We start from the raw sequence: 13001 nt of genomic DNA on the forward strand, positions 1-13001 counted from the left end.
CTAACGCAGCGCTCTGAGAAGCGGCCAGCTAGTTTTACTCCTTCTTTTACTCCTGCCTCCCCGGCTCACCAGAAACCTGGAGTTTGAGGACGACCAGAAGGCCCACCAGCAGAGCCGTCTCCAGACGCTGCGCTCCACCCACCAGGAAATAGTTCACATCTTGACTCAGAGTCACAGCGTCTTTGCCAACGACGGAGCTGAGGTGGGAACTTTGATTTAAACTTATAAAGAAGTGGGGTTTTTTTAATAGAAATGCAGATGCTTTTTTTTTTAGGTAATTGCATTCTGAAGAATTAAAATTATATATATTTTTAAAACATTTAATGTAACCACTGTTATAAATGTGCAATGCAATGGAAAGGACATTTACTCAACAGTAATTATGTTTAAACATTTGGCTACATATTATTATTATTATTATTATTATGGTTTTATAAACCAGTTCTTATGCTGACGTCAGCCATTGGTCTTACTGAACAGGGCGCTAAAACCACAGCCTATAGGGAGTCCTCTTCATCATGGAAAAAATGGCAAGGAGGGGAATTAATGTGGGTTGGCTGAGATTCCGATGTCACCCTCTATATATATATCGCAAGTTCTGGTTAATATTGAGCAGCTCCAGTTTGTCTGCTGTGTTCGGCGACCTTCATGATGCTGTTTGCCTGTTTGCACGGGAGTTTTAGTTTAAGCGGTTTCAGAGTAAAGGCCAAGCCCAACGACAAGTGAATAAATCAATAAATAGATCTTTAAGAAATTATAATTTCAAGATAGCTCCTCCGTTTCCTACCTAAACACAGTTCACCCGTTGAAAATGTCCACAAAACGCGCTCTTACCCGAGCTCTGATGTTAAAGGTCCAGGAGCACTGGGCGGCCTACACGGAGAAGGTGGACCGCATGGTGGAAAAGGCTTTCCGGTTAAACATCAAGGACTCCATGAAGAAACTGTGCAGAGCCGTCACCGGGGACAACAAGTCCTCGCCCAGCTCGCTCTTCAAAGTCCTCGTAGCGCTGCGCCAGACGTCTCCTCAGAGCACCCCGAAGGTACTGCAGACGCACATCCTTTCAAACCGCCGTTGTCCTGCCAGCTAAAACACCTTCTAATAGGTCGGCGCTCGCAGTTATTATCATGTGGAAAACAATCCCATGTCCCAACTGGACGGTTCGATCCCCGGTCCCGGCACTCTGGGTCTCTGAGCAAGACCCTTAACCCCAGATTGCTTACCGGGCGCCACACAGTGGCAGCCCACTGCTCCCCAAGGGTGATGGGTTAAAAGCAGAAAACAAATTTTGTTGTAATGTATGTTTCAATGTATGTTTCACTGACAATAAATATGATATTACTATTTATTACATATTATTAACTAAAATTGAGATTTTGTCAATCTTAACTGGTTTTTTAAAGAATCTAAGAGAATCATAAAACGCCACAGTGATCCCTTAAAAACTGCAAGGTGGTCCTTTTGCTGAGGTCAGAAGCTGAGAGAAAAAGTAACCACAGCTAGTCTTATTTTCCTTCAGCTCTCATCGTTCACAACATCACCTCTCTTCCTCTCCCTTTCTCCGGACTTTGTCCTCTCCTCTCCCCTCCCTGCCCCCCCCCCGTCTTCCAAACTAAAAATGTGGCTTGTCACTAACAGTTGCAATCGTGTTTTTGTTGACAGCTGGAGTTTTCGCCGGCTCTGGGGAAGCTCGGACAGCTTGTGAACGTCTTGCCGCAGCTCATCTGCATCGTCTCCGAATTTAAGCGCCTCCCCGAGCTTCTCTCCTCCAGGGAGTCTCACTCTAACCCCATCCACGTCAACATAGGTCGGAGGATTTTCTTTCCCCCCCCCCCCCCAACGAGTATATGAAACATGATGTACACCTGAGATAAAGTCCTTTTGCAGAAGTTGAACCTTTTCACATTTTGTCAGGGAAAAACATGTTTTATTTGGGTAAATATAATCCAAAAAGCACGCCATGTTAAATAGCATAGTTCTGTATAATGCCGCCTCATGAGGAAACAGAGTCCCCCGTGTGTGGTTGTCACGTAACGAAATATGAAAAAGTTCAAAGGATCTGGATATTTTTTGCAAGAAGCGGCATGATTGCTTCTGTTTGATCGCTTAGAGCAAGACGAAGAGATTAAGAGGACCCAGGCTGCGGTCACGGCGGGGATGTCGGCCATCTCCAGACAGCTGGAGGCCTATTTGAGTTGCTGGACCAAGTACCGGTCCATCTGGGAGACTAACAAAGACAACTTCATGCAACGCTACAGGAGAGCCAACACTTCGGTGTCTTCTTTTGATGCAGATATACAAAGGTACACCATTCCTCTGTTTGCCCATCCGGGGGGAATTCCTGCAAATGTCTGCTTTCACAGAAGCACGAACGTTTCCAAAAAAGTCCCTTGCCAAGGAAGACGCTGCTACTATCCCTTTGTACACAAACCGTGGCCCTTTTAATGAGCTTTTAGCGTTTTTTTTCAAAGGCGTGCTTTAAAAAAATGGTCAAGAGGGATCACGGAGCGTCTTCCTGCTGTCCCCCCAGGTACTCGGAGAACGCCAGCAGCATTCAACAGGAGGAGACGGTGGTCACCATCCAGTTTGTGATGCTGGACTGCTCTCCCCTCAAGTCGTCCCTGGTGCAACATTGCAGCGAGTGGCAGAAAAAGTTCACTCAGCTTCTCAGTCAGATGGCCAGCAGCTGTCTGCAGGAGCTTTACGCCTCCATGCAAAGCAATGGCGACAGGTGCGGTGTTCCCCCTAGAAATGTTGTGTTGGGGTGGGGTGGGGGGGGGGGGGTTGCTGAGATTTTTTTCTTCCACTTAGCTTTCCATTAATATCACAGAATACAGCTTTATATGTCTCTTCTGTCTCAATCTTTCCCTCATTTATCTGTTTTTATGTTTCAGTCTCTATCGTGTAAATTTATACATGGTTATATTTTTAAGGCTGCCTGCCTTTCTTCCTTCATACTTCTTGGTTGAATGAAAATCTCTTTAAATCTGCCAGAGTTTAGAATATTTCTGAGCGTAACTACGTTCAGTTTTAATTTTATTACATTTGGGAACTGCTTCACCAATCACCTTGCACTTAGTCTTAGAGATGTTGAGGGCCAGTTTGTTACACACCACCCAATCATATACAACATTCAGTTCTCTTCTCAAAACCTGATTTAATTCACTGTATGAAGGTGCAGCATAATACAAAGTGGTATCATCTGCGTACAGGACAGTTCTTGCACTTTCTGTAGCCCAAGCTAGATCATTAGTAAAGATTGAGAAATCCACTATGTGGGAGCGTAGAGGCAGAAATGGCTCAGGATGCTATCTGGCACTATTGATAAAGGCTCATTTTAACAAAATTAACCGCAGACACCTACAGACATATAATGATTTACTACATACCGTGACCTTGTCCTTGTAGAACGCTAGGGGAAGCACCGAGGTACGCCACTGTTTTGACGCGTTAGCACCACCTTAACCTTGCTGGAGGTAGTATTGCCAAAAAAATCAAAAACAAAAAACATCCCTAGCACAAAGAGTGTAAAAAATGAAAAGACAAAACTTAAATTTCCTCTCTATTTGTGCCGAGTTTGGTAACGTTTCATGTTTAACTCAGCAGACACGGGCCCAGTTCTCCGTTAGATGAAGGGATTGACCAAGGAATGCATTAAACCTCTGGAGGAAAGTTCCTGTAAAGACAGGAATGCTCTTCCTGGTTGACGGTCTTTGTTGTTTTTCTTTGTCTATGTTCAGGCTGATGAAACCTCCCCAGACACTGGAGGGGCTCAGTGACAGCCTAAGCCTTCTGCAGACTCTCAAGGGCAATTTGGCCAAGACAGAAGCCCAGATTCCTCTCATCCATGAGCGCTTTGCCATCCTCGACAAATACGAAGTCTCTGTGGAAAATAGCGTAAGTGTGCCTCTTCTTAACCACTAGTCAAGGTGTCACTTCTTTAGGCAAAAGACAACTCTGCTTACATTACAAAGATTACAACTTCTGTCTTGTCAGAATTTAAATGCAGGAAATTTAAAGTCATCTAGCTCATCAAGGCATGGCTGCAGTCAAAGTAGTTGATTGGATTCATCAGGATTTATGGATAAATATAGCTGATTGTCATCATCATAACAATGGAAATTAATCCCATGCTGTCTGATAATTTTGCCAATCGGAAGCATATGTAGTAAAGAGAATTGGTCCAAGGACTGAACCCTGTGGTACTCCACAAGTGACCCTAGAGTTTGAGGAAGATTTATTATTAACATAAACAAACTGGAATATGTCCGACAGATAAGATTTAAACCAGCCTAATGCTTTCCCCTTAATCCCTACAGTATGCTCAAGTATTTGTAGGAGAATATTTTAGTCAACTGTATCAAATGCAGCACTGAGATCTAACAGGACAAGTACAGTAGGTACTTGTCCTGTTAGATCTCAAGTAGGTCATTACTTAGTAAATGTTCACAAAGTTGGTTATCAACTACTTTCTCAAGAATTTTAGATAGGAAAAGAAGATTAAATATAGGTCTGTAATTTACTAACTCATCTTGATCAAGAAGTGGTTTCTTAAGTAAAGGTTTAATAACAGCTACTTTAACAGCTACTATTGCGAGATCTCACAATAGTTTTGCGAGATCTTGCAGGTCTTGCGAGAAGGTTTAGATGAAGCTAAAAATTTTTTTATATATATATATATATATATATATATATATATACATACACTATGTCAAACATAACAAATCACCTAGTGATCAACATCACTCGTCAACGTTTGCTCGTTCTGTGTGGTAAGCACGGAGGCTCACAGTGTGATGACTTTGAGGGAGAACAGTACACTGATTCTAATTTTTATTTTAATTCAGTGTTTTATGATACATATCTGACCCTTTTAAAAGAACGTAATCTAACACCACCAGCGGTTCCTAGTAGGGGTGGGCATTTATCGTCTTGTTTTATCATTATTATCAAAGATCTCTTATCATAAGAATTTGCCAATCAGTGGTGTCTGAAAACCCACAAAACTGAAAGTATTGCGTCAGTTTTGTAATCTTTACAGTTTTGTGCTCTTTCGGCTACTTGAGAACAGAGATAAATATAAATAAATTCAAAAATCTGATTAATTGCGGTAACTGCGTTGGGTTTAGTGGTAAAAATCACACTACTGTATGCAGCTGGTGTCCTGGTGAAGCCTATTTGGAATTGTGTTTTAATCTGTTATATGTTATGTTATTAGATAAGCGTAGCTTTTGTGTTTGTTGGGCTATAATTCTTGTGACGTGAAGTCAAAACCATACAGAAAATTTTATCATCACTTTTATGATTATCACAACAATATAGTATTGTGATAGATTTTAAAGTCTGCATCTCCCAACCCTAGTTTCTCTTGTTACAAATGATTTACATAATTCTATTATGTGGGTAAAATATGCATGATAATATATATATATAACTGCTGAACTATAAATATATTTTTTACAGGGAACACAGATTCCAGCCATTCACACAGATGGAAGTTTTCTGCAGGACAAACTGTAATCAATGCTGAAATAGCTTATTATAGCTGTCGTCTATTAGGTTATTGTGTCGGGTGGCGCCGAACCATAAATTCGCCTAGGGCTCAAAGTCGTGGTACTTTATGACTTTATCACACAATTTCCCAAAACAAATCATCATTTTAATGGCTCTCGTCTGGTTCGCGCCTGCAGGTTCAGGCCATGCGCGAGGAGCTAAATGAGAAGTGGGTTTGGTTCCAGAACGTGTTGATCCGCAGTGAGGCCGCGCTGAACAAGGACAAGGAGAAGTTTAAAAACCACCTCGTTCTCTCCTTTGAGGAGTTCAAGAAGAAGATCGAGGCCGCCGCGCAGGAGTTCGGCGTCAAAGGTGATGCGGCTGTTACCGTCAACTCTGCATGAACGAGCGACCTTCACTGAGAGGCGAAATAACGGGGACTGGATAAGCTTTGTGCACCTTTCTGTGTTTTGATGGCTATCCTACATACATGTCTGTGCATGTGCGTGCGTGTATAAATACTGATATGTATTACTCTACATGTCCAGGTCCCTTTCAGAGCACCTTAAGCTCCCATGTGGCCTTGAAACAAATAGAGGAACATCGCGCCCAACTGGAGGCTCTAAAACAAGAGCAGGACACCATCTTCAGCGGGCTGGCCTTCTTCAGAATCGAGCAGCCTCCCTGTAAAATGATCCGGACGACGGAGAAGGTCTGAAGTTGCTCTAGACTCTTAACAATTACGTCAAATAACCGGGAAGGAAAATATCGTAGGGTCTACGATGGTTTCTGTGGTGCGAGTCAGTGGTGCCTGACGGCTTCGTGTGTCCGTTCGCCTTTCCAGGACCTGGATCAGCTCCAGCAGGTCTGGGAGATCTACCAGGAATGGGACGAGAACTGGAACAACTGGAAGGGCCTCCATCTGTCAAAGCTGGAGACCCAGAGCATAGAGGCCACCACCCAGGAGATGTTCAAGAAGCTGCACATCCTTCAGAGAGAGCTCAAGGTTGCACATTCTGCTGTACAGAGCTGATTGGAATGATCACATTAGGCATCAGGCTGGCTGTAGTATTTACTTTTAAATACCACACCCTGTCGTATGGGTTTTATCTTGAAAATAGGAGAACAGTGTAATCCCATGGTTTCCCAGTTCCAGATGCAGTCACGCCTCCCCGCAGCATAATAGCACCCCCATCGTGTCTCACTGTGGGGATTATGAAGCTCCCCCCTTCATTCCCCAGCCATAAGCTTTGTCTCTGTAGCTAAAGTGCTGTAGTTTCATCTCATCTGACCAAAGGCCACGCTTCCAGTATGCTCATACTTCCTTCGGAGTATCTTCAGCATACTTCAGTCTGGCTTGAAGGTGTTTCTTCTGCATACGTTTTTTTCCTTGAGATGAATTTTTCGAGACCACAAGTCATTCTACTTCGGCCAGCCCTTTTTCTCTGCTGCTTGGCTCCTCTTGAGCTCCTTGATTGTAATTCTCCCTCCAGTTCTGAGGATAACATTGTTCGTCCCTCTTTTTGAGCATCAGCCATGCTTTTTCTAATAGAATATAAACTGATTTGTTTGTTTTTTGGCACCATGCTTTCTCAAGTGACAGTTCCAACCCCGACTGAAGGTGTTATACTTTGTGAGCCGAGGGAAAAGCGTCGGTGTCAACTTTGATTTCACAAGCTTTGATTATTATGAAGTTAAAGCCCATCGTTGCGCAACGGAAGCGTGTGGTACTGCTAAACAAGTTCAGTTCCTAGCAGGTAGTTGTAGCTTTGTCCTGAAATGGTTCCGCTATACTAGATAATATATGCTTTGCAAAGAAAGCTGGTGTGTTTAGAGAAGCTGTTGCCTTCCTAAAAAGAAATCAATTCAGTTTCATTGGGTAATAATTTAGTCCTCTGCTGTTCATGGCAGTCTCGTAGCTGCAGACTCAACAAGTAACAGTTTTACCCTGATAGTAAGGTCCATGATGTAATAAATCTAGCATAATAAATTGGACATCTGCCATAAATCGGTTCATTCTCATTGGCTGTAATCCCAGCTCCATTAGACAGCATAATGATCTGTGTGTTTGTACTGCAGGACAAAGATTGGGACATAGTTAATTTCTCCAAGACGAAGATCGAAAAGTTCAAGCAGATCATCCCTCTGATTACTGATCTGAGGAACCCGGCCATGAGAGACAGGTAATGGAAAGAAACGATCCCCTCGCACCTACAGCTCGCCTCCTGGACTTCAGCGTCTCCAAAATAATCAGTGTCTTACTTGGTTAGGATGCAATCCTTTTTGGGTTTGTATGATGAATAAATGCAGTTTACAGACTCTCAAACATAAAAACGGCTAACATCAAAAACCAAAGAACAGACCAAAAAAAGCAAATAAATATAATATTGGCATCAAAGCCTGTCTGATGTGAAGGTGGAGTTTGTTCCACAGTCTATTGGCTGCGACCTTAAATGCTCGATCGCCTTTGTGGACCAGCCTGGATCTTGGTAGAGCTAAAAACAAATGACCACCAGATCTGAGCAGGAGAGGTTCAGGAAAATCGGACTTTTATACATGGTGTTGTTCTCTGAAGAGTCATGAGTTTGCTCAGAGAGAATGTCTTTAACACGGTATGAAAACAATGAGTTGTTAGTGGGTGACGAATAAGTGTATATGAACAGACTTGCTTGTGTTTGTGGCCCTAAAGTTATAATTTTACACCTTTTCTCCTCCCCCCTCTTCGTCTCAGACACTGGAGGCAGATCTGTGAGGAGCTGGAGCGCTCCTTTGACCACACCAGTGCTGAATTCACTCTGGAGAGGATCATCTCCCTGAACCTGGATCATTACGCCGCTACAATCTCTGAGATCTCTGGAGCTGCCAGCAAGGAGCTCTCCATAGAACAGGTTTACATCTCACTTTGTTGTTGCTTTATTCACATTCTTTCGGGTTTTGGAGGGAAAACGTGAGGGAAGATTCCAACCGGCTGTCCTCCGTTCTGGCTATAGCTGCTGAAACTTTGTCACCTTAATTCTGCCGCCAGCCATGCAATTAACTTCTGCCATGAAATTAGCATCTCATTTGTGAAATCAGCCGGAAATTGTTCACTCAGAAGCTGGGACTCAGTTCGATGAGCTCTGGGTGGAGAAGAGCCTAAAAAGAGCAGACGTTTGATGAAAAATTAAATCAACGCTAAAAAGCCCAAATGCTAATGCACTATTACAACCTAAGAAAATGTGTGGTTCTAAACGGTTCCCCAGCAAATAGCTATTAGAAAATTAGCTTTGTTTTCCGTCTCTTTCCATCACAGTTTTCGTTTGTTCTTGCAGGGACTGGACAACATAGAGAAGACATGGGAAGAAATATTCCTGGACATCATACCGTACAAAGAGGAGGGCCACTTCCGGCTGAGGTCAGGCTGCTTTTAATGTAAAACAGAGGAAAGGGCTCTAAAAACTGTAGCCGTATCCCACACCTAACTTTCTGATTTTATATATATATATATAAAAAAACAACAACATTGTTAGCGCTTTTCCTGGGGTCACAGTTCAACGTGGCTCGTTACTTTCAAAGAGCTACGTTATGAGACAGTTTTCTGTCTGTGGTTTTCTGTCCTCAGACAGAAAACCCTAATCTGCCACCTGCAGAGATCTTTAGGTTACTTTCGTAACCCCGGTTCTCTGGTAGTATGAGTGAGTGTCTCACATAGACCCTTTTCACAGTGACGTCATGCAACTTCCGTTCTGCGGTGAAGCAGGGTATCTTCAGACCTCTCAACTTTTATCAAAAGTTAGGAGTGAGATTATGCTAATATGGGGGCGGGGCTTGTTTGGGGGCGGGGCTAACCGGACCCTGGAAGAGCCGGTGGAGTCAACTCCATCTCATTTTTATCCCACCAGACATTGAAGTAGACATGTATTACTTGTGTTAAAAAGAGAAAGAGACATATTAATACTTTATTGTTCAGTTAATGGATTAAAACATAAATAATACAAAATTGTTTAAATAATACTGAATAAAATTAAGTAGATTTTAATTATTGACCAAATTATTACACTGTTACACATTCATCTATGGGTTGTTCATCATTGTAAATCTATAACCTGATTGGTGAATCAGGCTGAGTTTCATCAAGCCTTTATGATCCCCTCAGCAGCAACACTGAAGCACACAGAGGTTCCCGCTGCGTCTTTACGCACGATCCAGCTGCTGATGTGTCTGTCCCTCCTTTCAGCTCAATGCACTTCTAGACTGTTACAGTTTATAACATTCTCATCACCTTTCACAGCGACAGGTTTCTCAGTCAGTCACCGCGCTGACCAGACAAATCTCTATTGCGCACTGACGCCCAGAGCGCACCGCTCCGAGGGAAAGGAGAAGGGAGAGGAGCAAGCGCGGAGGCACAGAAATACGGTGCATGTAGTTAAAAAATGCAGAATTAATAAAAACGAAACGTATAAACAGACCAAGTGGCGTTTTAAACTGCATCTGGTTAGCAGAACTGTTTTTATGATCAGCGTGCAGCCATGACTGGTTCTGAATGGACCGGTCATCTTGCAGCAGCTCCACCCCCGCCCCCTCCCCTCCTGCGTACGTAGTACAGGACCTTACCGGCTCACTTTCACCACTGTTAAGAAGACTAAAATTATTCATAACTCTGATCACTCTTCCTGCTGCTCTGTTAAAAAGAACTGCAGCAGGAATTACTGATGGCCACAAGTTGTGAAAGAAACAGCTCAGCAGGAGGCGGAGTTTTGTCGTCCGCAGCCCAGATGGGCTTTGTGATTTTTATGCGTGAGAAATGCCATGTTTGCGTGTGAAATGTCATGTGTTGCGTGTGAGCGTGTGAAGTTAGTGAAATGCGTGTGTCACACGGTCAATGCGTGAGAGTTGAGAGCTATGTATCTTTATTTCCGCTTTCTCCGCGAGCAGTGTTTTTACATAGGGAATTCACACAGTCCCTCACCAATCTACCCAAATTTCGTTTGGGAGACGTGCACAGACTGGTACAAAAGCTTCCGGCCACACCAGCCTCCAAACTCGACAAAGATGACAAGTTCTTTGTGGAACAGTACCTTTTCGATTATGAAGGTAAGAGCTTTGTCTTCTTAGCTCTGTTGTTAGCATAGATGCTAGGATAATGGTAGCTATGCTACCAACAGGACTTTTGTCATTTATTAGTTTTCTATTTCTCTATCATATTGCTACGCTAGCTTTATGGCTATATCAGCTATTCTGTTTCACAGCTTTTAGTCAATGAGTCACACCAGGGATATAGTTGATGTATAATGTTGAGCCTTTTCATACTTTGTTTTGGAACAGTGTCAATGCTGTTGGCCACTTGGTCACAGCTCTATGAATAAAAATGAGGAGCCTCATTCCCTCCCGTTTTTTTTTTTGTGTAGTATTTTACTGAGGTTGCAGACTTTTGCAGTATCCCTCAAAATTCCTCGGTAGGTTCAGTGTGTTTCTCAGTCTCGTCAGTAGATCTGGAGCCTCAATTAATAAAATAATTCTGCCCATTCCTGTTAAAACTGTGATAGTTTAGGACATCATAGACTGAGAAAGACACTGTCAATAATGTTGCAAGCACACTGCATGCACACTAATAATCAGTTCATCATAGTATTTATGGATTATGCTGCTGTCGGGGCAAACCCCTTGTGTCCTATACTGTTATTTTTCAGGAACTGACCAAAAAAACATGGATTTAAAAAAACTTCAGACATCACACTTCATATATTTTAGTTATTTATTACATAGATACTTCATAGCAGCTCTGTCCATTTTACCTTTTACCTGTCCTGTTTATCCTGCTGCCTTGCTTCGGTTCCCCTCTGCCTTACAGAAGAACCTGCTGCCGAGCTCTGGTGGGTTCTCCCCTGAACTGTCAATTCTCTGCCGAGGTGTGGACCCTCCTGCCTGTTCCTGGTTCCAAGAAGTCTCTCTCTGGGCCGTCAGCTCCTGCCAACACCATCACCCTGTTCCCGTGCAGTTCTACCTCGCTGCTTACATCACCCTCCATCCCATCAAACCTTCAATAAAGACTTTCATTTTAAGTCCCTTGTGTGTGGTTCTGGGTTCATCCATAGACAAATTAGATTTAGACAACTTTATTTGTCATTATGTATGCACAGAGTGCGTACAGAACGAAATTCCGTTTGCATACAGCTTGAGAATTACAGTAAATTACAGCAGTGATTTAACAGTAAACAATTGAAATGTAAACAATGCAGGAGAAAGAGACAGTGTGCGATCACAGTGTACAGGTGAGTATTTTTAAAAACCATTTGTATGTGCAGAAATTAATTAATTTCTCAGATTAATTTCCTTTCATTAACAAATTAATTTTGACAGCTCTAATAAAATTTTACGTGGTGAGCCACTGAAATTATCTTGGGAATAGCTAAATTAACTTATAACTCAATTATCTTTAAGAAAGAAAGATGGAGTTTAATTGGTTAAAGACCACTTGCAGAAACGTAGGTCTCCTCGGAAGAGAAGTGCTGACTGCAGGCGTAAGTGCTGCCACGAAGGATTTTAAAATTTGGCCCCTCGTCTCTTCTTATTGCCGTCACCCAACGGGCTCCAGTCTCAGCATCAGCCGGGAAGTCATGAACACTGAGATATGGAAAGTTTTTTTTGTTGTTGTTCGAACACTGTGGGACACTGCAGTAGCGGTTTCTCTGTGATTGTGCCATGCTTGGTGGATATGATGCTGCTGAGAGATGAACACAAGGGGAGAAAAAAAATAGATTAACTATAATACTTTTTAAAACCTTTATTTAACCAGATAAACTCCCATTGAGATTAAGATCTCTTTTTTAAAGGTTGATCTGATTAAGAGGTCAGCAGCACATGTCATTTACTAATACAGTATAATAAAAACAATTTCAGGCTTCTACTTAAAATATACAGTATTTTGCACAAAAACTAAAAAAAAGGGCATTAATATAAGTGCAAATAATATTATGAAGAAAATTCATTATAATACACAGAAATTTCAGAAACAGAAGTACTGTCCAATAGACCCACGGTAATTTTTTTTAGGAATGAACAAAAAGATTCAAATGGAATACGATCTTTTAATTCAGTGACTGCAATTATATATATAACACGTCACCATAATCAAGTAAAGGGAACAATGTAGCAGATAAATGTCTCTTTTTTTCACTCAGTGAACAAGATTTCTATAATAGCAAAGCTACAGTAATCATTTTATAACATCTACATCAGATTAATGACAGGTAAAGTAAGCTAACAAGCTGCTCCATGTTAGCTTTGATCTTCATGTTACTGTACCGATCAAAGCATCTATATAACAGCAATGATCGCTACCAATACTAAGGAAAATAAAGATAGTCAATAAGACACGTTTAATATTGTGCTCTCAGTCTTACCTAATGAAATCATGCTGATTACTGATAGGTAAAAGTTTGGTAAGGTAAGCTAACAAGCTGCTGCATGTTAGCTTTGATCTTCATGTTACTGTCCCGATCAAAGCATCTATATAACAGCAATGATCG

The 13001-nt window shown here is 42.1% G+C and overlaps 1 protein-coding gene across 1 annotated transcript in view; it reads left to right on the forward strand.

Moving 5' to 3' along the window:
- Positions 1-13001, forward strand: part of LOC105939562 (dynein, axonemal, heavy chain 2) — an 84524-nt gene that overhangs the window by 13376 nt on the left and 58147 nt on the right. Inside the window, exons 16-27 of the mRNA XM_021308219.2 lie at positions 73-202; positions 854-1042; positions 1663-1807; positions 2111-2303; positions 2531-2731; positions 3741-3897; positions 5691-5865; positions 6042-6205; positions 6338-6499; positions 7573-7676; positions 8225-8381; positions 8805-8887. Of these exons, the coding sequence (XP_021163894.2) occupies positions 73-202; positions 854-1042; positions 1663-1807; positions 2111-2303; positions 2531-2731; positions 3741-3897; positions 5691-5865; positions 6042-6205; positions 6338-6499; positions 7573-7676; positions 8225-8381; positions 8805-8887 (1860 nt within the window). The remainder of the gene's footprint in view (positions 1-72; positions 203-853; positions 1043-1662; positions 1808-2110; positions 2304-2530; positions 2732-3740; positions 3898-5690; positions 5866-6041; positions 6206-6337; positions 6500-7572; positions 7677-8224; positions 8382-8804; positions 8888-13001) is intronic.

This window comes from Fundulus heteroclitus, chromosome 19 (assembly GCF_011125445.2).
Source record: "Fundulus heteroclitus isolate FHET01 chromosome 19, MU-UCD_Fhet_4.1, whole genome shotgun sequence".
Classification (NCBI taxonomy): domain Eukaryota; kingdom Metazoa; phylum Chordata; class Actinopteri; order Cyprinodontiformes; family Fundulidae; genus Fundulus; species Fundulus heteroclitus.